The following is a 23194-nucleotide window of genomic DNA, read 5'->3' as shown; positions in this document are numbered from 1 at the left end:
TCCCTGGGCATGCGTATCCGTATTGCCCGCAGTCATATGTCCAGCGCGCTATAGCGAAGCTGTGAGCGATGTGATCTGTCGACTAGCCGTGCGGAGGGCTGTACGGTATCAGACGCGCGCACGAGAGGGTAAGCATATCGATGAGCCCCAGATATCCAAGCATCGGAATACCAGGAGGAGGCGGTGAGTGAGTGAGCGCTTGCGTACGGCAAGCGCAACTCTTCCGCTCCCGGCATCTTCCGTGGGCGTCTTCCAGGTTTAAGCGTGCGCCCACAACAGAACGGCGTGAGTGTTTCCTGCTCCTAGAATCATCAAGGCTATGCGTCTGTACAGCCCAAAGAACGCCTTTCAGCCCTCGTGAGCAAGAACTCGACTTGTTTTGTCAAATTATGAGTCAGGAGGAAGTCCACGCCCATCTCCTCGTCCGGAGCACTCGGGGAGTCACGACTCACTTTGGATAAGTACTCATCTCAGTTCGCTTCATTTGGCAGCACAGCTCACGGATACCGCAATCTTATGGAAATGTCTACATCACAGGCTCCGGCCTCGGAAGATGCTGCACAATAGTCAAGGCCTCCTGGTTATCACCAGTTTCAGCGGCTACTTATTAAGTTATTCGCACAAACGTGTTCCCCACCGCTCTCGCCTCAAGGCCTCAAGCTTCAAGCCTCATGACTGCTCTTGTGACCCGGGACCTCAGAGGTATGCCGCGTTCCGTAGCGTTGTTGTTTTTGTAATTCAGGTACGTCTAACCAACCACTGGTGCCGATATCCAGTCCTCTGCCGTCCAAAACCTATGCTGGCCCCCAGCTGACCGCCGAAGAGATAGAAACCCAGAATTTCTAGGTGCCGAATATGCGACAAGCGCGGCGAATGTATAGCCGCGGTCTGAAGCGCCAATCGTAGGTCTCCATGCTAATTTGTTGTCAGTTCTTTCGGAGCGGCGCAAGGACCCTCAGTCAGGTTGTTTGACCCAGCGGTGCACATCTGGTTTTTGCCGCCATTAGGTCAAGACGTCGGGACTAGTCGCGAAAGCTACTAACTCTTTAAAGTCGCGTTTATCTCATGCACTGATTCAATATACTGGGTGATCAGATGATTATCGTGGTAATATACTACTCGAATATCATCCCCGGCGTCCACCACCTTGGCCGTAAAGGTCGGGCTCAGCGGCATCGGATACATATCTGTTATTAAGACACCGAAGACTACAGACAATAGACAGGAGACGTAATCGTACAACTACAGTGTTACAGTAAAATGACAAGGAGATAAAGAGACATCGAGGGAGATTGTACAGTGAGAGTAAGAGATTAAGTCCGTGGTAGTACATTCGAGACTTGTATCGTAAGGGAAGTGTTGATGTCATCGCCACCGTGAAAGACCGTCCCCGGATGGAGTGCTTGTCCAAAGTGGCTAACCACACTGGGCGCCCTCCGACATGCGAAGAGGGCCCCAGTCGAGTGGTCTGTGGACAACGCCCAACGTGTGTTATCCATCGAGTTGCGAGCGTCGTATGCCTCCATATCAGCGATCCCTATGTCTCGTCATCCTGGAGAGCCGTTATAAACAATCGCTGCGGGAGAGGCGATATTGTTGGCCGTATCCTTGTATGCATCCCGATGTTAGCCTAGTCGGCGAGGGGTACATGTGGCATCGCCGTGCGCCGGCATACGGGGTTAAACGGCCGTTGAAGCAGGCCTGGAACTTGGATCGCTAGCCTGTAGGTGTCGCAGCATGCCCAGTAGTGTACGGGATACATCGCCTCGTCGCCCCTTATCCAGGCAACGACTGGGACAGCAGCGTGGGGCATGCCGCACGAGTCGGCGCTGTTCTCCTCGTCGGTATATACCGCTAGGCATCGCGCGCACTGCCGGAGGCTAGGGACCGGAGCTGGGATAGGGCGCGTGGAGGCGGCGTCCTGCGCGTCGTGAAGACCGAAGAAGGCAGGATCGACCGTGTCGACCATTTGGTTGTCTGTGTGGTAGGCGAAGTTGGGGGCGAGTTCGGCCCCGTTGGCCTTCAGGAGGTCACGGTCAGTCGCCGCAGTGGGGTGGTGTGCGTGTGGGGTCGTGGACCCCAAGCTCCAGGAGTCGGGGACAGTTCCTTCGTGGACCGGCTGCCACCGCGGGCATATCCGCATGTTTCCAGATAAATCATTTTGATAACACGGCAATGACTGAAAAAATGCCACCACGTTGTTTCACCATGCGCTATGCTTCGAACATACAAAGAACATTGTGTACTGTGTGGAACATCGTGAATACATGCTTGGGACATTGAAAACACCCCATGTGTTCAGCATGTTTTCACGATATTCCGATCACCAACATACAAAGCTCATTTTTTCAGTTCTCACAATGATTTCAGTATGTCGTTGAGAAGAGCATGGTTATTTGCCCGCGGTGTGCGTAGGGCATGCCGCCCAGTCGTTGTGGCTTTGGGATGCAACAGGAGAGGAGGTGAAGTTTGTGTGGGCAGCTTGCATTGTAGTCGGCGGGGTGGGATGTTGCAAAAAAAGAGGGAGTAGTGACGGCGGTGATGGTAGAGGGGGTAAGAGTGGTTGAGAGGGCCGACGCGACGCAATGCGGTTTATATAGTCTGCAGGTTGTAGGTAAAATAAGCGCGAGCGTCGGCAAGGTCGCATCTTAGCCACGACGTGACCCAGTATTGTCCAATCGTGAACCGCGACCGACGCCACCACATTTCCGTAAGCATCGACAGAGGAATGCAACTCTGTAGGATAGCCTCCCGGACCTTAGTGCGTGAATTGAGCAACTTTGAGCTTGTCGCAACGGCGGGCCAGCGGGTCTACTGGCGAGGAAGGCTGAACGTCCGGTTGTCGCGTACCTCAAGACTGGATTTGTACACCGTCTTCTGTGGTCTTCGTATCACAGCGCGGTGGAATATGGACGGCGACGCGCCGCTGCGTGGCCGGACAGGAGGAAAGTTTGCTAGCAACGGCCGGTAGTTACGAGCGAGCCCGCCGGTGGCTCTCGGCGGCGGTTTCTGCACTACGCAAAAGGGACAGCAGGGTCGTCTGCTTTTCGTCGCTATGATCGTACGTGAGTAAATAGCTCGGACGCTTTTGTGAAAGCACTCACGTCCTGTTGAGGCAGTCGTACAACTCCTCGTTACGGCGATAAAGAAACTTGCCTCAAGGCAGATGCTGCAGCTTGTTTGCGAACTTCACTCATATATCCTTGGAGCAGTCCTTGACGAGCAGTGTCCTATTGTTGAGCTGAGCGATTCTCTGAGCGATATATACGGTTTCATGCGAAACAAAGCACTTCGGCACAACTTTAACGGCAAATTAAAATGCGTCGGTCAAGCCATTGGTGATGCATACCTTGGCCACTGACAGGCTATCAGTCCAATGTTGGCACAACGCAGATGCACTTACTCCGGCACGAATGAGACTTTTTAGCTGTATCGACTTTGGCAAATAAAAAGTGTTTCTCTCGTTCGCCGGCACTCATCTGTGGATTTTCATTGAGCTAGTATTCACGATAGATTGATACCTACCGTTTGCGCCCGTAGCTATGTGTTAGCACTCTTGAATCTCAGGTTCCATCGTCGCGCATGCGCACCAAAGTCATTCAAGGCTCTCGCCTACGTGCTGGCGACTTCCTTAGGATGTGCATATCGTTGTGAGGGCCTCATACCTTACAGCCTTTTATTGTACCTTCTTCGCAATACAGCAGCAATGCGAGCTGCTGCATAGCGAGGAGCATACGTATCGCTGTGGTTGGGTGTCTGGGTCTTGCGTAGTATCAGAAATCCACCCACAGCACTCTACTAGATGCGTAGACCTTACATATATCTGACACGTCAGATGCTATACCCCGCGAGGATGAGCATTGCAGGTAGCTTGAAGCAAGAGAAAGAGTTTGGTGGTCTTGCAGGACGTCGGTATTGCCTCAGGTGCATCGTGGTGACTAGCTAGCTTGGAGGGTGCAAACGGTGAAGCTTTCTGTCTACGATCCCGGCAACGTGCCAGTGCCTAGCAAGGCCCGATAAGCGCCCATATGGACGGTGGTCATGGTTAGGTGCCGCCACAACCTGCATCTTACCACCACAACGGTTGCTTCATCCACATCTCCTCATGAAACATTCGTGATACTATAATTGCTCTGCAAGTGTCAATCATGTGTCATTTTCTGTCCCGATGCGCAGTTGTGCACTCAACGTCGCGTCCCCAACCGTCACAAAGCAGGCAAGACAGTGAACGGTGCGCTCTGGTACGTCTGCTTAGCGCAGTCTCCATCTGTGACTGCCACTAAAACATCCGTATCAGCAGATAGCTCTACTCAGACTCAGGATAATATCCGGCAAACTCACATGTGAAGACATATTCATCGCCTGGCGGCCCATGCGGGACGTACACCTGCAGCCATCCGGCCGAGACGTTGAGGTTGGTTGCGAAGAACACTGGGCGACCTCTATCAATCCTGTGCGTAGATATCATGATATTATTTGACGTACGTGGATCAGCGTCGACGTCATGCCGCAGAAGACGGAGCTCGCTGCACACGGGCGAAACGGGGCTATCCGAAGTTATGTTCGCAGACCTGCCATTGATGCAGCCCACGGCCGCGTCGCTCATGCACCCATTTTCTGCAGACGTAGCACTGACGCCGACGGCAGTTGCGGCTGAGCTCGCTATTGCGGTATTACTCGCGCTGACGCTGCTGTGGCTCGCACTGGTCGCGGTGCTCGGCGAGGCGTCCTGGCTTGTACTATTCAAGGTGCCGCTGGGTGTTCCGACACTGATGCTGTCGCTTGAGCTCTGTATGGGCCAAACACGTCGGCCCATGGATGTGGTAGACGTTGTGGTACTCTGCGGTGTACTGCTACTGTTGGTTGTCGAGGCGTTCTGAGCAGGTTCGTTCAGCCCCCCGCTCATTGCATTCATAGCTTCTATGATGACTGACGACCTGACGACCTCTGTCAGTATCCGTGTCCCAAGGTTTCTTTGAGGATTACGGGCCTCGGGGGACGTGAGACGTACCAAGTGACGTTGAAGTAGACTCTTGTTCACGGACACAACACCATTCATCCCCCACCGTCAATCTATACTCCTAGGTATCATTTCAATGACCTCGTATACAACCGTGGGCGTCACCCCTAATATTCCACAGGACAATTTAGAGGTGTCCCACACCCGCAGAAAACGCACCCGATGAGGTTGTGGAAAGGGCAGCTGCACACGCAGCTTCCGAAGCAAGCAGTCCCTCATATAGTGACTACCTCCCTGGGCTCTACGCTTCTAGGTTGGCTTATATCAGCTTTTTTTAGGGATGTTCACTCGTTCGCACACTCACGTAACGGAGGACGACATGCGTCGAAATCCGACGCAGAGTTCCATCCCTCGGATGAGGCCGCAGGGGGCGGCCGGTCGTATGAAGCTCATGCTGCCGTAACTGCGCATGGGCGGGTCCAAGGTGAGAGCCGTGCATTCATGTAAACGCGCGCGTTGAGATGGATGCATCTGAGGTGCAAATCTTTAGAGGGTGGTGGATAGAGGGGCACCGGTCTAGGGTGCGGTGCATGCATGTCCGTAAGGCCTAGGAACGCTTGCACCTTCCGTCAGTCCACACGCAGAAAGACACACGCGTCGCACCTTATCGACCTTGTTTACGACCGTGCCATCCCGCCGCTTCTCCGTCACATACACGTCGCCGTAACGTTCCTTGGCGCCCACGCGCGTCGCGAGCAGGAGTAACGCGGAGAGTGCCTGCGGCTGGTACTTCATCGACATCTCCCAGTACTATGGTTCCCCGCCACCAGTGCTGGGAGCGTATATGTCCGAATACCTAGGTACACGATCCGGACATCAGTCTCATCGACGCCCACACCCTCGCTGCCCATGCCAATCGCCCTCACGGTTTGGCTTTCTGGTGATGAACTCTGATTGGTGACGTCTTCCGAGCTCTAACGTACACTCCGCGCCGCGCGGACAGGCACAGGTGGTTCTCCAACGATTCTTCTCATCTATCTCGACACAATGTCACACTAGAAGCTGGCTCCGGTTTTTACATGCATCAACACGAGACACGGAGGAAACGTCGAAGGGGTTTTCCACTGGGGTAGATGGGCCCGGGTGTGCGTGGATAGATAGGTCAACCGATCACCGGTACCCATCGGTTAATGCAAGCTCAAGCTTAAGTTCAAGGTCGGCTCAATGCATCGATTTAGAGTCGGAGTACTTACACGCAATATTAGCGAACGAGTACGAAGGACCACAACTCGAAGGCTTTATTGGGCTCTTGCCCGCAACCTTGTCGCCGCTTGGTCGTAACCATCTTATGGCACCTCCCCCGTGTCCTTGCGGGGCTCCCCGTCGTCCGTAATATCCGCCGGCCCTACTTGTCGGCGACATCAACATCGGCATGTACATTAGGGATTCCGTGTCAGCCAGCTTGCTCCAACACTGTAGTGTCTGCAGCACTTGATAGCACGCATAGCGTGAGATCCCTCTCTGTTGCATCGTGCTCAGGTTCTTCGCTACTGCGCTGATCTGTCCCTGATACAGCGTGCGCTCCGTCCGCGGAATGACAGTTGCTTGGGTGGCATTCTTCGAGCCCCACCCCATTCAGACATTACGTACGCTACGTGCATCGAGACCGCGAACGTTTGCCGTTGCGTACTACACATTTGGCACACGACGATGATGAGTGCATAATCTTCCGTGACGGTCAGACTCGGACCGTATCCTGATTTCGGCATGTTCTCAGCTATATAGTCCACTGCCAACACCGTGGTGGTCACCAGTCTTTCGCCTCCTCACAAACCAACTACGCCTGGGGCACTGCCACTCCTCGCCCCGTCAAAGCCGACATGAGCTCCGAAGAAATAGCAGTACGCTGTGTGTTACCTTTCAGGGGTCATTCGAACTAACCCTTCTTATGCACAGCCTCCGCGACTCACACTCGTTCCGCAAGTCCTTTTCCAGGGCGCTGCTCATCTGCATGTTGCTCATTGGGAAGCCGTCGAGTTCTCCACAATGAACGGAGGACTGATCAGTCTCGCCCAAGCGCTCCGTGGTGACGTCGCCGAGCTCGTGGAACAGGATTCCCCGGCCTTTCCTACGGGGAGCGTATCCTCCAAGATCTCATTGAGAATCCAGGTACTTACATGCTCGTTGCGGCAGTGACACATGGCCTTACTGGACTCGTAGTTGGAAGATCATCCGCCGTTTTACCACCGTCAGGTGATGGCCCTTCGGGCCAACAAATCAGCGGACTCTATCTCGCGAGGCAAGCTAGCCACCACGATTGCAAAGGAGACGTGCCGCTATGTCGTACGTTCCCCCGCTTTTCGTGCTGTTATCACAATCGTTAATATTCTGCAAACAAGACGCACGAAATGAGGATGGGCGCATATACCTTCTCGTTTGACGAGGTCTTTTTATGGAAGCTTCGGCGCGTGTCGAAGGGATCGTGGCAGCCCGAGTTCTACGTCTTCCTTTGATGGACGACGTTAGTTTTGACGATCCCTGTTAGATGATCAGAAATTACAATATAACGGAGGAAATGTACAAAGCCGATTTCCGGACGGGCATCGTGCCCCGATGAGAACGAACGAACATCCAAGTGTGTCTAAGGACCGGTATCAGAATCGAGGTGGTGAACCCAGTGAAGATCGCCGCATGCAACCATACCGCAGTTTAGATTGATGCTCACAGTGGGGCGCAGCCGAGACATGCGGAGACGAAAATTGTCGCAAAGCGTGTAGAGAAAACGGCGCCTACAGAAAACACGCGGCATTCGCACCGATAGTTTTGCTTGCAAGATGCTCGAATTCCTATTATGCAGCGGGCTGGGTGGGTATGATACACGTTCAATAACGTTAACTACATGCGTGGGCGTGGTCACAGGTATCGCGGGGCGCGCCGGGTCCAAGATGAGAGCCGTCCGTTCGTGGAGACGCGTGCGTTGTGGTGAGTGTGGTGAGGCGTAAATCTTGAGAGGGGTGGGGGCGCAGGTCTTGGGCGCGGCGCGGCGTGTCGTCTAGGAGGCGTCGTGAAGGCAAGAGGCAAGAAGCGGGCGTAACACCGCTGTGCCCATTAAAGGACGTAGCGGAAGTCGCGGTTTTGCATGTCCGTGAGATCCAAGAATGCCTACGCCCTATGTCAGCCCACATTCACGCGTACAGAGAGTAGAGCGTGACGCACCTTGTCGACCTTCTTGTCCACGACCGACCCGTCCGCGCGCTTCTCCGTGACATACACGTCGTCGTAGCGCTCGTCCGGCCCCGCGCGCTCGCGGCGCGCGTTCTCCCACGCCAGGTACGCGCGCGTCGCGAGCAGGAGCAGCGCGGAGACCGCCCAGCAGATCGAGAGGATCAGCCACGGGACGTGGTTCCGTGGCTTATACTTCTGCTCCCAGTACTGCGGGCCCGCGGCGTTGCCCACCGCGTACCCGATCATCACGATCGCGTTTGTGGTTAGGCCTGTGGCGCGGTGAAGGTTAGATGGGAGGTTTGAGAGGGAAGAGGAAGAGGGGGGAGACGTACGTTTTGTGTGCCCCGCAGTGGTCGAGCCGACCCAGGCCAGCATGACCACGAAGGGCGCTATGGACGTGACTAGGAGCCCACGCAGTCAGCAACCACTACACGTCCGACGGAGTCCGCAGCAAACTTACTCGAAATCCAATACGAGAAGAGCAGACCAACCCTCGTGCTCGACGGGAGCGTGTTGACGAGGATCGAGCCGAGGATCGCGACGCAGTACGCGAGCGCGCCCGAATACGCACGCCCGTTCTTCCAGTACGTCGCGGACGTGACGGTGCAGAAGATAACGATGACTGCCGTTGCGCGCGTCAGTCAGATCCACCCACGGAGCGCAGGGAAGGCGGGGACGCACTCTCGACGACGCCGTCGACGCAGCCGAGGAGCGTGGTCTGGAGCGAGGTGAACCCGAAGCCGGCGACGATGAGCTGGCGCTGGTTGCTGAGCTGTGCGAGCATCTATCAGCATCGGCCGAGTGCGCGACACATGTCTGGGCGACATACCGAGTTCGTGACGTTCCTGGTTTCCGGCATGTCCTCAGCCGGGTGCAAATGCAGCAGAATGGGGGAAGAAGGCACTCACGAGATGGCAGCGAAGAAGAAGAACAGCCACGTCTTCGGATCTTTCAGGCACTCGATGAATCTACGCAAGGTTTCGAGACGTCAGCGTCGCGCCGCGCGAGTTATACATAGCACGGCGTGGCGGCACTCACTGGTCCTTCTTGAAGTGCTTGTTCTCGACGCCGGCCTGGTTCACCTTGATGCGCTCGATCGCGATGACGCGCTCCTCGGGCGTGAGGAACCACGCCGTCGCGGGCGAGTCGGGGAAGAAGAACCTGGAGCGCGACAAATGAGCACACAACGCAGCGCTGGCGGTGGACAGAAGGGGCTTTACCAGAAGAGAATGGCGACGACGAACGTGATGACCCCGGTGATGATCATGAGCCTGTCAAACCACACCTGTCAGCGTGCATTCACGCACTAAGTGGCGTGTTCGGACGCGCACCACTGCCACGCCTGAAGCACCGTCGAGTGGATGTGCAGGGTGCCGTACGCCACGAGCCCGAGCAGGATGATCGCGGCGCCGTTCATCAGGACTGCAAGCAAGCGTTCGTCGGGTCAGCGCACGAGAATCCGGGGGCGGGGCGAGCGGGGGCGGGACGTACACCAGTAGCCGACGCGCTGGGTCTGCTCCTGACGCGTGTAGAACATGGACGTGATAATCATGAACCCGGGCGTGATCGCGCCCTCGCAAATCCCCAGGAAGAGGCGGCACACGAAGAACTGTCCAAACGTCTTCGCGGCGGCGTGACAGAGCAGGGCGATCGCCCAAACGAGGATGTTGAAACTGGATGCGCCGCCGGAGGCGTGTCAGCACGCGCGGGGCTCGGGCGCGCTGGGGCGAGACTGACCTCATCCATTTGCCGACCGGGAGGTACTGCAGCGCGAGGTTTTGTGGCCACTCGAACGCGAGGAAGAAGAGGTAGAAGACCGTGCCGAGCCAGTTGAACTGGGCTTGGTTCAGCCGGGCGTCAGGCCCGGTGCTGAATGCGCGCGAGCAAAGTTAGAGTTCGGATCCCCGCGAAGGCACAGGATGTATAGGATGCAGGCACGCACAGCAAACCCAGGACAGCGGACTGGCCGAGGGTGGTCTTGTCCGCGAACTGCATCCTGCGAAGGAGAAGGTGGTGAGTCGGTGATGCGTAGCACGACGGTATGCGGCGCGCACATGTAGAGGACTGTGGAGGAGCGGGGTTGTCAGCGCGCGCCACCAGGAGCATATTGAGCAGATGGTGGGTACTCACTGCACATGAGCGGCATGAGGTGCAGGTCAATCTTTCGCCTGCGCGCGGACTGTGGTCAGTCATCGTGGGTGCGCATGGTAGCGGGCGCGCGAACACACCTGACGCGCGCGGCCTCTGCTGGGTCGAGGACGAAGTCATTGCCTGCCGCGAGTTCCGCTGCGACATCGACGTCCTGGGTCGCGAGATGGGGCTTGTTGTGGGCTGGGGCGTGGTCGCCTACGCTGCCGCGCTTCTCGAGAGAACTATCGGACTCCATTGGGCGGTGGGGGCGGCTTGTCAGTTAAGGCAAGCAGGACCGGGAGAGATGCTCGGGGGAGGAAGTATCGAAGGCTTCCGCCCAGGGGTGGGTTATAAGCCAGACTCGGGGAGGAGATGAATCCCCGCGCAGGCTCCGACACGACCGGGTCGCCTTCGCGCGTCGTCCCTGTCCGCGTCAGGAGATGGTCGAGCTTCTATCGACGCAAGCTTTGATGCACCTCCCCAAACAGGCGCCCATCTCCTCCGCCCGCGTCTTGTGCTCGATCGCCCGTCCCCGCCTCCGTCTCTCTGCCTCCGCGGCCATGATCGGATGTGCAGCTCCGTCGAGCCACCGCCTCTCTCCCTCTCTCCGCCGCAGCGCTCGCCGTCTGCACATGTTTGCAACACCTCCCTCCAGCGCCCAAATCAGATTTCGACTCTTCTGCGTCCACGGCTATTTTCGGCTCGCGCCCGCGTCGTCCAAGCAGGTGTCGCTCGCATGACGCCCGGCGGCACTCGGCCCACCGCTTCAATTCACCTCTGCCGTCCCATCTTCGCGTGCGCGACGTGCACGCTGCACCAGCTTCAAGGCACGCCATCCCGGCGAATTTCGATGCCCTCACACGCTTCATCAAGATCAAGACAAAATCAAGAGCTGATAACCGCGAAACGCCGGGTGGTTTCGCAGCGTCCCAGGTACGCGTGTGCGTATAGAGGCCGGGGGCTGCGCAGCAAGCTCAGAGCGGTGCGCACAGCAGCGATCCGCGACGCTGCCCCAGGCGGAGGCAAATGGAAGCGCGGGGCTGGTGCAAAGGGCTCGACGCGTGCCCGCTCGCGTAGGTGAAGCTGAGTTCCGAACAGCATTTTTCTCTGGTCCATGCTAGGAGGGTGCGAGGGAGCTCCGAAGAGAACAGGTGTAGTCTCACTGAATTTGACGGGCTCTACGCTTATCGTACACTGAAGGACAACGTGCGCAGAAGCTCGAGCATAAGCGAGTCGTAGCGGGCAGGTTCCTTCCTGGAGAGCGTTGAACTTTTCCCATCACCCTTGCCACGTGGTGTGGGTCCTGCTCGAGTTGACGAACAAGATGCCCTCTGAGGACCTGAAACAGCGAGCACTGTTCTAGCGAGCCTTGGCCTCCGCCGAGTGCGGAGGCTCTGGGCGAGATGTGTCTCAAAGTCGCCGTGCCGACTTTGAGGTGCACTCCGAGGAGTGGAGAGAGAGACTCGGATGACGCCGAGAATTCGCGCGTCTTACCTCTACGCCGCGCGAGGAGGCCGAAGTTGCGCACTTCAGTACGCAACTCCGTCCTCGGCCGCAACTCAAACCGAGACGCACGACCGCAGACGTCAGCGGTGTGCTTCTCCGGGCGTAGTAGATACGAGCGAAGGCACTGGGCGCTCTACCACACAACATTAATGAAACGAAGGGCTTCTCGTCTTCTAATGCGCCGGGTACTCTGAGCCTGCAGTCTGTTCGCGCTTCGCACCGGTCCCGCCATGACCACAAAGCAATGCTCATGAACGGGGGCTGCGTAGTACGAGGGAGGCGGACCGGAGGTATGACCCGATCTGCCCGGCGATCGGCGGTCGCGTTGTGGCTATGTTCGCATTCCAAGTACTGCGTCCACCACGCGGCGGCCTGCAGCTTACCGCTCGGCCTTAGCATGGAGGTGAAGCTTGATCGTGGTGGTCGGGCGATACGTGGGCGGGTGCAAATTTGTTATTGAGACACCGAGAATTGTACAGTAGCCAGACACACTCGAAATACAGGAGTCGGTGGTATAAAGAAACGTAGGTATAAACATATACTAGAGGGATGTACAGTAACAGTATGAGTCCGTAAAAATACATCCGAGGCTTGAATCGAATCGTAAGGGACCAGGGGGACAGATGTCAACTCGGACTCGCCACCCTTGCGCCCCGGGCCCGCCGACGGTGTGCACCTAGTTGGCGGGAATGTGGGGTGCCCAGCGACATACCGCGTTGAAAGGGCGTTTCAGCCGCAGCCCGGGGATCGCTAGCCTGTACCTTCCGCAGCAGGGATACCAATGCACCGGGTAAATGGCATTGTCGCCCGCAATCCAAGCGTCGACGGGAGGGGCGTGGGAGACAGCGCACACCTCAGACCCATCGTCCTCCTGGGTGTACCCGTTCAAGCAGCGCCCACAGAGCTTGAGGACTGGCGCGACGGATGGGATGGGGCTCGCCGCGGCGGCCGCGGGGGTGTGGGGGACGTTAAGAAAGGCGAGGTCGTCCAAATAGATCATCTGCCCGTCTGCGGGAGAGACAAGGTTCCGTGCGGGCTCCGCCTGGTCGGTCTTTAGGAAGTCATGACAGTTCGCTGCGGTGGGAAGAGAGGTGCCTTGTGTGGCGGGCCCGAGTGGCCACAACTCGGGGACGGCTGGTTGGTTGATGGCCTGTGTAGGGCGGGCTGCCCAGTCGTTGTCGCTTCCCGATGCGACTGGGGGCTCGGAGAAGTGGAAGGTGTATGTCTGCGAAGACTGCATGGTGGTTGGGTGTGTATGGGTTGACGTTGCGGGATGGGTAGAGGTTATGATGGTGGTAGGAGTGATAGTGGGGTTGGGAGACAGACGCGATTCGTTGCGGTTGAAACACCCTGGTGGTTGTGGGTAAAATAGGCGCGGGGTCGGCTACGTCGCATACTAGCCACGGCGTGACGCAGTATTGTCCAATCGTGAACCGCGACCGACGCCACCAGATATTTGGGGGCATCGATAGAGGCCTCGGATTGTGCTGGATAGCCTCCCGGACCTTGAGGTGCGATTTTGGGTGACCGAAAAGTTGTGGCGATGGACGGCAGCGGGTCCGTCGGCGAGGGTGGCTAAGCGTCAGCACCTCGCTCGCTACGAGTCTCGGTACGTGCGCCGTATTCCTTGGCCTGTGTGACACGATGCACTAGGATCTGGCCGAAAACGTTCCGCTACTTGACCCGATCGACGGGCGGGCGATGACTGGCGACCATAGGCGGACTCGCCAGTGGCTTTTGGCGAACGTTGTCGAGCTGCGCGAAAGCAACAGCAGCGTTGTGTACTGTGCGTTGCCAGGATGGAAAGTGAGGATAAATCTCGGACGCCTTATGAGCGTACTCACGTCGTTCTATCGCAGCGCACGTCCAGCGAGGGAAAACCTTGCCAAGAGGAGGGGGGCTACAGTTCGTTTGCGAACCTCCTTTGTATCCTTGGGGTGGTCCTCGAAAAGCGACTAGTGTCCTAAAACACAGCGACTCCCAGCCATATATTTATGGCGACCTGTGAAGCAAAGCACTTCAGAAACAACTACAACGTCAGCTCAAAACACTTTCTTCAAGTTTTCATACACCTATACCCTTAATCACTTACTAGCCCATGGTATGACGTTCGCCCGACGTAGAAACAAACAATTGTTTCCAACAAGAGTGAGACTTTTAGCACAGTCGACTTTGACCAGCAAGAATACATCTCATGCATTCAAGTTGGCATCCATAACCATCCATAGAGGGTCATCGAGATGTCCACGGCAAGTTATCACCTTACATACGCGTCCATAGCTGAATGTTAGTGATCATAAAATCTCGAGTTCCACCGTTCATACGTACCTTTGACAGGACCCGGGCAACTCCTGCGAGGGTTTGTCTAGCCGGACCCCCCAAATCGGGCCTCATTTATGCTAACTTTTGGCCCGGATTATGCTTCGGGAGACAGGGCTAGTCACGTGAAACGGGTCACGTGCGCGCTTATTTTGAGCTTTGCGAGGCTTTCGAAGGCTGAAAACGTCCCAAACACCTTCTGAAGAGCGTATTTCATCAGCTACAAGTCGTTTCACAGGCTTTGAGATAGTTTTCCAGCTGGCGCTATTTTTTGGGCCGCGACGAGCCCTCAAATATGCAACACGAGACAGGGCTATCGGCGTCTAATGGGCGCTTAGAGGCCGCACAGCCGTAAATTATGCAAACCTAGACAGGGCCACTTGCCTTGTTTGGAAGGTGATTTATGCAACTTCGAGACAAACATCTGGTGGAGTTGCCCGGGTCCTCCTTTGACAATTCAGGGTATTACACCTATGTGCTGGCGAACGCCGCCGAACACCACTGGCATAGGCTCTGTACATGCTTGTAGGAGCTTGATAGCTCGATTTCCACGATAAGCTGCTTGCTTCACCATGCGGTAATATCGAGAGCTAGTGCGTGGCGAGTATGAGAGCATACATGTCGCTGAGGTGGATTGTCTGGGATCATCTCGAGATATCCGACATTACATACTTCTCTTCCCGTTGTAGTGGACCTTGAGCAGATGCATGATTTTGCGCAGAGAGCATGGCGTGCAGCCGAAAGAGAGTGAGAAAGTATGGTGGTCCTGCCAGCAGTTTGAGCAGCGTTGCCTAGGGTAAATATTTGCACCGTAGTTGCAGTGCGACTAAACTTGGAGCTACTTTGTCAAGCTACGCGGGGTCCCGGCGGTGGTAATGCTCTTTGAAGCGCCCGCGTAGACGGTGGTGCGCACGCGTACGGTTATGGTGCCGCCACAGTCTCCATTCGACCACCACAACGACCGCTTTGCTAATTCGTCCTGCATGAGACTTCTGTGACACTATGGACGCTCTGCGAGTGACAAAGGTGTGTCTCGAAGGCTCGTCTACCCTGCAGTCAACTGATCGCGGTCTGCAGGTCGAGGGCGTGTTGTGCACCAAGGGCGGTAGCACCTCCTCCGGCACGCTACATCTCACCGCGCACCATGCGATCTTCCACTACGACGAGGAGGGGAGGGAGGAGATGTGGGTCAGTCCAAAGCCAATTCCGCGCAGACGTTGATTGACCAGTCGCCTCTCTACTTCTGAAGGTTCCATACCCGCTCATCTCGCTCGTGTCTCGGATGCCCATGACTCTGCAAGGCCAATCTCCCCTCACGATCCACACGCGCACGTTCGAGACAACGTTCCTCTCGTTTGTATCAGAGAAGGAAGCGATAGACGTATTCGAGAGCGTCAAGGAGCTTACGGTTGCAAGTGAGTACATTATTCACGTCCTCTTGTCACCGCCAAAGCTTGCGGGTACTGACCATCCTACCGCAAGCTTCGGTCGCACAGCTCTATGCGTTCTACTATGTTCCGAATCCCCCATTTCCAGTCTCGAACGGATGGTCCATTTACTCTCCTCGTGAGGAGTTCCTGCGGATGGGCGTCGGCACACGCTCGAAGGCATGGCGCTTCACTGACATTAACAAAGACTACTCTGTGCGTTACCGCCGCACTCGTACCATTCTTTATCGTGACTTATACTCTCTAACAACCAGCTATCGCCAACATATCCGGCGCGCCTCGTGGTGCCTACGCGCATCAGCGACACAACCATACAATATGCCGCCAAGTTTCGCAGCAAGTGTCGAATACCCGCCCTGACATACCTGCATTGGGCGAACTACGTGCGTGAACCTACGGGATGTGCGCCTCCGTCCCTTAGTGGCTGAAACATTATTGTGCTGCCACAGGGTTCTATCACGCGGTCAAGCCAGCCTATGGTCGGGCTGACCAATAACCGCTCCATCCAGGACGAGAAACTCATCGAGTCGATCTTCCAAACCCACCACAATCCGGAGTCGCGTGTCAGCGCAGGGCCTGTGTATGGCGCGACGGCGACCAACCTCATTATTGACGCGCGCCCTACGACGAACGCCATGGCCAATACAGCGAAGGGAGCCGGAACAGAGAACATGGACCACTACAAGGACGCCAAGAAGGCGTACCTGGGCATCGACCACATCCACACAATGCGCGAAGCGCTCGCCCGGGTGGTGGAAGCGCTACGAGGCACCGAGATCATGCAGACCGCCTCTGCGCCTGCGGACGACGAACCGCCATTTGTTGCCCCGGTACTCGACCGTCAAGTGTTGCGGCGCTCAGGCTGGCTCCGGCACATTGGGGCTATACTCGAGGGGACGCTGCTATGTGTGCGAAACGTCCACGTCAACTCTTCCCATGTCCTCATCCACTGCTCTGATGGGTGGGATCGTACCGCGCAGCTATCCTCTCTTACCCAACTCTGTCTCGACCCCTTCTATCGTACCCAACGCGGGTTCGAGATCCTGATCGAGAAGGACTGGGTCTCCTTCGGACACAAGTTCCTCGATCGGTGCGGACATCTCTCATCGGAGAAGTTCTTCCTCGCCCCCGTCGAGAACTCCGGCGGTGGTGGCGGAGCAGAAGCTGCGCAGGCGTTCCTAGCATCCGTGCAAAACCGCTTCGCATCGCAGAACCACATCAAGGAGACTAGCCCCGTCTTCCACCAGTTCCTCGAGAGCGTGCGCCAGATCCAGCGGCAATTCCCGGAGCGCTTCGAGTTCAACGAACGGTTCCTCCGGCAGTTGCATTATCATCTGTACTCCTGCCAATTTGGCACGTTCCTCTTCAACTCGGAACGCGAGCGGCGCGTTGGGGAGAGCGGGCCCCCACCATGCGACCGTACGGTGAGCGTATGGGACTTCTTCAACTCCCCACCAGAGGTCGAGTTGAACAAGAACCCCCTTTACGACCCGAGTCTAGACGACGTCACCCGGCCGAAGGCAGACATGGGTGTCCTCATGCCCAACCCCAAGGACGTCCGGTTCTGGAACGAGCTGTACGGCAGGACCGACGAGGAGATGAACGGGAGATTTGTCGTAAAGCAGGCGGTTGAGGAGCCTGAGCTCACCGCGCCCATCGACTCCGCAGAGGCAGACCCTGCATTGCCTCTGAGCCCAGAAGCCTCCGTCACCGGGATCTCCACTCCGACTCCTACGGGGCCGCAGTTGGCTTTGCCAACCGCGCAGTCTATAGCGCGCTTCTTGCAGAGAGGAGCTTCTCCGGCCTCTCAAAACACTCCACTCGGCGAATCTCCTGCCGCGCCAGAGGTCCAACGGGCGCGGACGCCCAGCCTCCGGCCCTTTGACACCCTGTCAACAAGCCCTGGGGTACCCTCCTCGGACCCAATCACACCTCCACGTACGCCTTCTCCCCGTATGCGCAGCGTGCGTACAACCTCCCCACGGGCAACTACATCCTCCCAGGCCGGGGCAGAGCTCTTCTCGTCAGGCGGCGTGCGTTCGTTCTGGGGCAAGTTCTCCACAAACGCTACCGCCGCGTTCTCTGTTGTGCAGGACGCATATGGCGGACTGGCGAAGGATTTGCGCGGTCTCTCGGTAGGGGAAGGGGGAGACCCTGTACGCGGCGGCGAACTCAAATCAAGGGAGGAGATCGACGCGTGGGGCGCAGGTGGGGACAACAGTCGTCCCTCGTCTCCCCGTAGCGGGCCATCCTCCCCTCGCGCGCACACTGTGTCGTCGGGAAGCACACTCAATCCTTGGTCCACGGGCCAAGCGCGACCGACGATCCCTTCTATGTACTTGGACAACCCATGGAGTTCTGTGCGCGCGCCGGAGAGCGACCCGCGCCCTACCATCCCTGCGAGTCTATACGCCGAGCAGGAGACGCAACAGAGTTCGCTGCCCTTGGATCCCACTGTCGAGCTTCCTCCTTCCTTCCCACACTCACGCGTCACGACTAGTGGGAGTACCCCGTTGGGCGGCGCCCGCCCTCCATCGATTCGCGCCAATTCAGATAAAGCGACTGGGCTAGCTGGCTTAGGTGCGAACAGCGGCGGGCCCCTGGGGCAGGGCGATGGGCTATCAACACATGCCACGCCTCCAGCACCTGCAGAGCCGTCAGCGGACTCATCGGCATCGTCGGATCCCCTTGGGGTAGCAGTGTGGTCATGACAGTAGTACGCAGTTACGACTCTGGCCCGGTGTTTTCTTGTTTGGGATGCCACGTTTTACTAAAGAGACGGCCGAGAACGAGTGTATGAATATCGTACGACGTAGAGAGCCGATGTATGTAAAATACGACATGCTCGCGGGAACGATGCGCGCGAAAGGCCAATCGGCGAGGAACGAGCACGGGAGATGGCGAGATGGCGTGCTGCGCGGTGCTCGGGGTCCGCCAAGCTTCAAATTTATAGCAGATCGAATTTCTGACCGGCTTCTCATCCGTGCCCTCGTCCTTCTCCCCTCCCTCACCTCTCCCTCGTCGTCGCCATGTCTGCCAACGGTTCGGCCAACGGTAACGTCCACTCCGCGCTCCAGCCCGGCCACTTCCTCTTCACCTCCGAGTCCGTCGGCGAGGGTCACCCCGGTAAGTACAGCTGGCAGAATTAGGCTATTTGACTGTTTTGAATACTTATTCTCTTTGCAGATAAGATTTGCGACCAGGTCTCCGATGCCATCCTCGACGCCTGCCTCGCGCAGGACCCCTTCTCCAAGGTCGCCTGCGAGACCGCGGCGAAGACCGGCATGATCATGGTGTTCGGCGAGATCACCACCAAGGGCCAGATCGACTACCAGAGCGTCATCCGCGAGACCATCAAGAAGATTGGCTACGACGACTCGTCCAAGGGCTTCGACTACAAGACCTGCAACATCCTCGTCGCGATCGAGCAGCAGTCGCCCGATATCGCGCAGGGTCTCGACCACGGCTCCCTCGAGAGCATCGGTGCCGGTGACCAGGGTATCATGTTCGGCTACGCGACCGACGAGACCCCGGAGTACATGCCCCTCACCATCGTGCTCGCGCACAAGCTGAACTCTGCGATGGCTGCGGCCCGTCGCTCCGGTGAGCTCGGCTGGCTCCGCCCCGACTCGAAGACCCAGGTCACGGTCGAGTACAAGAAGGACGGCGGCGCTACCATCCCCCTCCGCGTCGACACCATCGTCGTCTCCACCCAGCACGCTGAGGAGATCTCCACTGAGAACCTCCGCAAGGAGATCCTCGAGAAGATCATCAAGAAGGTCATCCCCGCGAACCTTCTCGACGACCGCACCGTCTACCACATCCAGCCCTCGGGCCGCTTCGTCATCGGTGGCCCCCAGGGTGATGCCGGTCTGACTGGCCGCAAGATCATCGTCGACACCTACGGTGGTTGGGGTGCGCACGGTGGCGGTGCATTCTCCGGCAAGGACTGGTCGAAGGTCGACCGTTCCGCTGCGTACACCGCGCGCTGGATCGGTGAGTAACTGTCAGTATCCAGGGGTTCGCAGATGCTAATACAATACTGCAGCCAAGTCCATCGTTGCTGGCGGCCTCGCTCGTCGCGCACTTGTCCAGCTCTCGTACGCCATTGGTGTCGCTGAGCCTCTGTCGATCTACGTCGACACCTACGGCACGGGCAAGAAGTCGGACGAGGACCTCGTCGAGATCATCCGCCAGAACTTCGACCTCCGCCCTGGTATCATTGGTATGTTGCACTCGTTGCTCTCGTCATAAACATGTTTTAACATTGCCCGCGATTTACAGTCCAGGCCCTTGGTCTCCAAAAGCCGCAGTACCTCAGCACGGCATCATACGGTCACTTCGGCAACTCCGAGTACTCCTGGGAGCAGCCCAAGAAGCTCCAGCTCTAAGCTCGGACTTCCCCCGTTCTCTTCCTGTCGTCTTAGGGCTTCATCGTCGCTCCCACCATCATTCACCCCGTCGCTGTATTGCTAGAGCATCACATCCCTCGCACATTGCATCGGAAGTTCATCCTTCCGCTATTTATCACCACACTACGATGTTTATTATTATACCTCCCACACCTGCGCACGCCCTCTTCCTCCCGACACCCCCCAGCCGGCTGCCCCACCGGCTATCCGCATCCAACTGCACCCTCGTCGCCCCCTTGCTTCAACCCGCGCGGCCTGCTATGACTCACGACCCTTCACGAACCCATCTATCATCGCGTTCATGGTCTCCTCAATGCTCTCTACCACACGCTTTATCCCTCGGCCCTGCGCAGGCCATCACTCCCGATCTTACACTAGATATATACGATTATCGCACTGCGCTATGATCGCATAGTTACCACCTGTACTGGATAGAAAAGAGAATACCAGCCGCGTTCAACCGCGTATTATTCCGTCAGCTACGGACAATGTCCTGAAAGCTGGCCGCGTTCAAAATCGAAATGGAGTCATACGCGAATTTGTCTTGGATGCGGTTGTCTGTGACGGCAATTTGTCACAGATGATCACGCAGGGTCACGCCTTACTTGAGACTGTGGCGGTCTGTGGCCGCGGCGCAAACGCAGGCTCGACCAGTGACCACCACCTCCACACGACGAAAGAAGCGGCATTGAACGATTCAGTACCTTGCTGTGTTGCTAAGAATTGCATCTTTTGCTGCTGCAGGTCTGATCCACGTCGTGAGACTTGCACCCTCCAAGACGGCACGCTAGAACTGTACCAGCCAGTTTGCTCCGTCTTAGGTCTGACCCGTCTAGAGGTTAAGGCATTGGTCTTTTGCTGCAGCGCCACTGACAGCCACACTTGGAGGACATAGAGAGGCAGCAGAGGAGATGGATAGAGGTGGTGAGAACAAGGAAGGCCACTTGAAGCAATGGCAGCTTCAGCCCGAGTCTGAGTACAGGTTTGAGCTCGACCCCGGAAAGTCGCTCGCGATCAAGGTGTGTACTCCCTGTTCTGCATGTGCATCTTCGCTGTTGTGCATCACCTGAGTATGTTCCACTGTCTTTGCGCGGCCCTCACATATTTTACAGCTCGTTCGCGGGTATGCCGAGATATTTGGAGCGGAACTAGCGGAGGGCAAGACATACTTGTTCGGCCAGGAATGCAAGGCAGCCGTGTACACCTGGCAAGGCTGCACCATAGAGATGAGTCCTACACTCTTTTCGCGAGTCCGTGGAAATAAAGTACTTATCTAACCCATCTCGCGTCTGCCGTCCTCCGTCCTCCTGCCTTGCCTCCCTCTGGATTGTGCTCTAGAACGTCAAGGGCCAGCCCTCAGTAGAGTATCTTTCCGACGAGACACCCATGTCCGCATACGCAAACGTACATGTCGCGCTAGAGCAAATGCGCATTCGCGCTTTTGCCGCCGCCACGGGCGAACCGCTCCCTGACGAAGAGGGCGCAAAGGGCCCGAGCGACGCGCCACGCGTGCTCGTACTGGGTCCGGAGAACTCGGGGAAGACGAGTGTATGCAAAATTTTGACGAATTACACCATTCGTGGCGGTGAAGACTGGGCGCCGATGTACGTGAACGTCGACCCGAGTGAGGTGCGTTGAATTAGCTTTGCCGGTGTTGTAGTACGTCGAGTGAGTGAACAGTGCTGACGGTGTGCTTGGTGTATAGGGAGGCTGGGCAGTTCCCGGAGCTGTGGCTGCTGCTGCCATCACCGCACCGTTGCAGACCGCGACGGCCGCCTCACCTCTGGGTGCGGTGACGACCTCTGCGCCAAATCATGTGTCGTCGAATGGGCTGCTCCCGTTGTCGTATTGGTACGGCCACGCAGAGATGAAGAGGAATCCGCTCTTAATGGAGCGCCTCATACGAAACCTGGGGGAGAACATACGGGATAGGTGGGAACACGACGTGCCGGGTATGTTACGTTTCCTAGAGAAGTGTTCAAAGCTCTTATTTCTTGTGTGCTATCCAGGACGGTCGGCGGGTTTGATTGTCGATACTCCGTCAGCACTCGCAGCGAGCTCGGGGCCTGGGAACGATCATCGACTTACGATGATCAAAGCTTGCGTGGACGCCTTTCATAGTAAGATGCCCCTCCTTAAAATTGTCGCACCTAGTATCCGTCTGACACACTGTTTTGCTTCTTAGTCAACGTGATTTTGATCGTTGGACACGAAAAGCTCAATGTGGAGATGCAGCGGACGTACGGAAACCGCATTGAAGTAGTCAAGATTCCGAAATCTGGAGGGGTGCGTATGTACCGTTCTTGCGAGGCAGACTGTGCTCATCGAAGCATGTAGGTTGTGGAACTAGATCAGCTCTATCGCCTCCGTATACACAAGTACCAGCTGCATAACTACTTTTACGGTCACCTGATCGAGCCGCCGCCGGGCCTCACCAGCAAAGGGTACATCCAGGCTGGAGAGCAAGCCCCCGAGCTCACTATGCACCTATCTCCATCGTCGATGGTCGTGAATTTCGGAGACCTCACAATCTACCGGATAGGAGAAGGTTAGTACCTGAAAGATGTCGGCCATCGATGATACACTAAAGCGAGTATGTTACAGAAACCATGGCACCGACGTCGGCGCTGCCAATCGGTGCGGCGCGGGTCGTCTCTGAGATGCAGCCTCTACTCGTTGACCCCGCGGCTTCGGGTTCGGGCCTATACAACGCCGTTTTGGCGATCCTTGCCCCGCCGAATCCGGACGAATCGGAACGGTACGACGAAGAGATTCTAGACCTGCCCGTGGTGGGCTACGTCGTCATGTGCGTCCTCCTTGCATATCTTCTGCGTGTGGCCTGTCTGATAGTGTAACGGGTTTCAGTACCGCGATGGACATAACCAATAAGCGAATGACCGTGTTGGCCCCTACCCAAAGCTCTCTGGTTGGTCGGACTGCCATCGTGGGCTCGTTTGAATGGTCAGAATGAGAAGAGGCTCGTGCTGTCTGTCCGCGTAGATAATTCAAGTACTCGCGAGGTAGCTAGACATTAATGACCGACTCGCCATGCGCGCGCGCACATAATACGGTACGATTCCTCGCGAGTGAATGCGACGCGTTCGCGCCAGACGCGCTATGCGCGGGCTTTACACGACTTCGATCTCCGCCGCTATCAGCCACAGACGCGTCGCGCGCGCCAGTGACGCGCTTAC

General features: G+C 57.0%; 8 protein-coding genes across 8 annotated transcripts; 5 read left to right on the top strand and 3 right to left on the bottom strand.

Annotated features, from left to right (window-relative positions):
* Positions 1-1630: 1630 nt before the first annotated feature.
* TRAVEDRAFT_45573 (uncharacterized protein) lies at positions 1631-2143 on the bottom strand (the record flags this gene model as incomplete). The annotated part of the gene is made up of 1 exon (XM_008038084.1): positions 1631-2143. The coding sequence occupies one exon, from the start codon at positions 2141-2143 to the stop codon at positions 1631-1633; it is 513 nt and encodes a 170-aa protein (XP_008036275.1).
* Positions 2144-4093: 1950 nt separating this feature from the next.
* Positions 4094-5054, top strand: TRAVEDRAFT_27945 (uncharacterized protein). Its single transcript, XM_008037898.1, is given in 5 exon segments — positions 4094-4232; positions 4244-4245; positions 4343-4453; positions 4659-4806; positions 4955-5054. The coding sequence occupies 3 exon segments, from the start codon at positions 4373-4375 to the stop codon at positions 5002-5004; spliced, it is 279 nt and encodes a 92-aa protein (XP_008036089.1). The 5' UTR covers positions 4094-4232; positions 4244-4245; positions 4343-4372; the 3' UTR covers positions 5005-5054.
* A 1786-nt stretch (positions 5055-6840) lies between these two features.
* On the top strand, positions 6841-7473 carry TRAVEDRAFT_45572 (uncharacterized protein; the record flags this gene model as incomplete). Its single annotated transcript, XM_008038083.1, has 4 exons — positions 6841-6861; positions 6917-7129; positions 7181-7303; positions 7360-7473. The coding sequence occupies 4 exons, from the start codon at positions 6841-6843 to the stop codon at positions 7471-7473; spliced, it is 471 nt and encodes a 156-aa protein (XP_008036274.1).
* A 325-nt stretch (positions 7474-7798) lies between these two features.
* TRAVEDRAFT_27944 (MFS general substrate transporter) lies at positions 7799-10619 on the bottom strand. Its single transcript, XM_008037897.1, has 16 exons — positions 10414-10619; positions 10316-10353; positions 10240-10249; positions 10128-10181; positions 9923-10054; positions 9677-9858; positions 9517-9607; positions 9406-9456; positions 9224-9346; positions 9094-9153; positions 9015-9030; positions 8867-8957; positions 8646-8807; positions 8518-8586; positions 8177-8454; positions 7799-8122 (listed from the first exon to the last, which is right to left on the bottom strand). Exons 1-16 carry the CDS (start codon positions 10569-10571, stop codon positions 8069-8071), a joined length of 1569 nt encoding a protein of 522 aa, XP_008036088.1. The 5' UTR covers positions 10572-10619; the 3' UTR covers positions 7799-8068.
* Positions 10620-12497: 1878 nt separating this feature from the next.
* Positions 12498-13061, bottom strand: TRAVEDRAFT_45570 (uncharacterized protein; the record flags this gene model as incomplete). The annotated part of the gene is made up of 1 exon (XM_008038082.1): positions 12498-13061. The coding sequence occupies one exon, from the start codon at positions 13059-13061 to the stop codon at positions 12498-12500; it is 564 nt and encodes a 187-aa protein (XP_008036273.1).
* A 2026-nt stretch (positions 13062-15087) lies between these two features.
* Positions 15088-18459, top strand: TRAVEDRAFT_165027 (phosphatases II). Its single transcript, XM_008038516.1, has 6 exons — positions 15088-15166; positions 15218-15328; positions 15390-15555; positions 15623-15783; positions 15843-15971; positions 16038-18459. The coding sequence occupies exons 1-6, from the start codon at positions 15143-15145 to the stop codon at positions 18297-18299; spliced, it is 2853 nt and encodes a 950-aa protein (XP_008036707.1). The 5' UTR covers positions 15088-15142; the 3' UTR covers positions 18300-18459.
* Positions 18460-18578: 119 nt separating this feature from the next.
* On the top strand, positions 18579-20367 carry TRAVEDRAFT_145618 (methionine adenosyltransferase). Its single transcript, XM_008038515.1, has 4 exons — positions 18579-18714; positions 18775-19584; positions 19637-19813; positions 19873-20367. Exons 1-4 carry the CDS (start codon positions 18618-18620, stop codon positions 19977-19979), a joined length of 1191 nt encoding a protein of 396 aa, XP_008036706.1. The 5' UTR covers positions 18579-18617; the 3' UTR covers positions 19980-20367.
* A 289-nt stretch (positions 20368-20656) lies between these two features.
* On the top strand, positions 20657-22971 carry TRAVEDRAFT_70745 (cleavage polyadenylation factor subunit CLP1; the record flags this gene model as incomplete). The annotated part of the gene is made up of 9 exons (XM_008038514.1): positions 20657-21019; positions 21113-21250; positions 21339-21629; positions 21706-21952; positions 22010-22120; positions 22186-22286; positions 22338-22548; positions 22605-22806; positions 22866-22971. The coding sequence occupies exons 1-9, from the start codon at positions 20912-20914 to the stop codon at positions 22969-22971; spliced, it is 1515 nt and encodes a 504-aa protein (XP_008036705.1). The 5' UTR covers positions 20657-20911.
* Positions 22972-23194: the final 223 nt, after the last annotated feature.

The sequence above is a fragment of the Trametes versicolor genome, assembly GCF_000271585.1.
Source record: "Trametes versicolor FP-101664 SS1 unplaced genomic scaffold TRAVEscaffold_4, whole genome shotgun sequence".
NCBI lineage: Eukaryota > Fungi > Basidiomycota > Agaricomycetes > Polyporales > Polyporaceae > Trametes > Trametes versicolor.
Note: the sequence above shows the minus strand (reverse complement) of the source record. Positions and strands in the feature narration are given on the sequence as shown.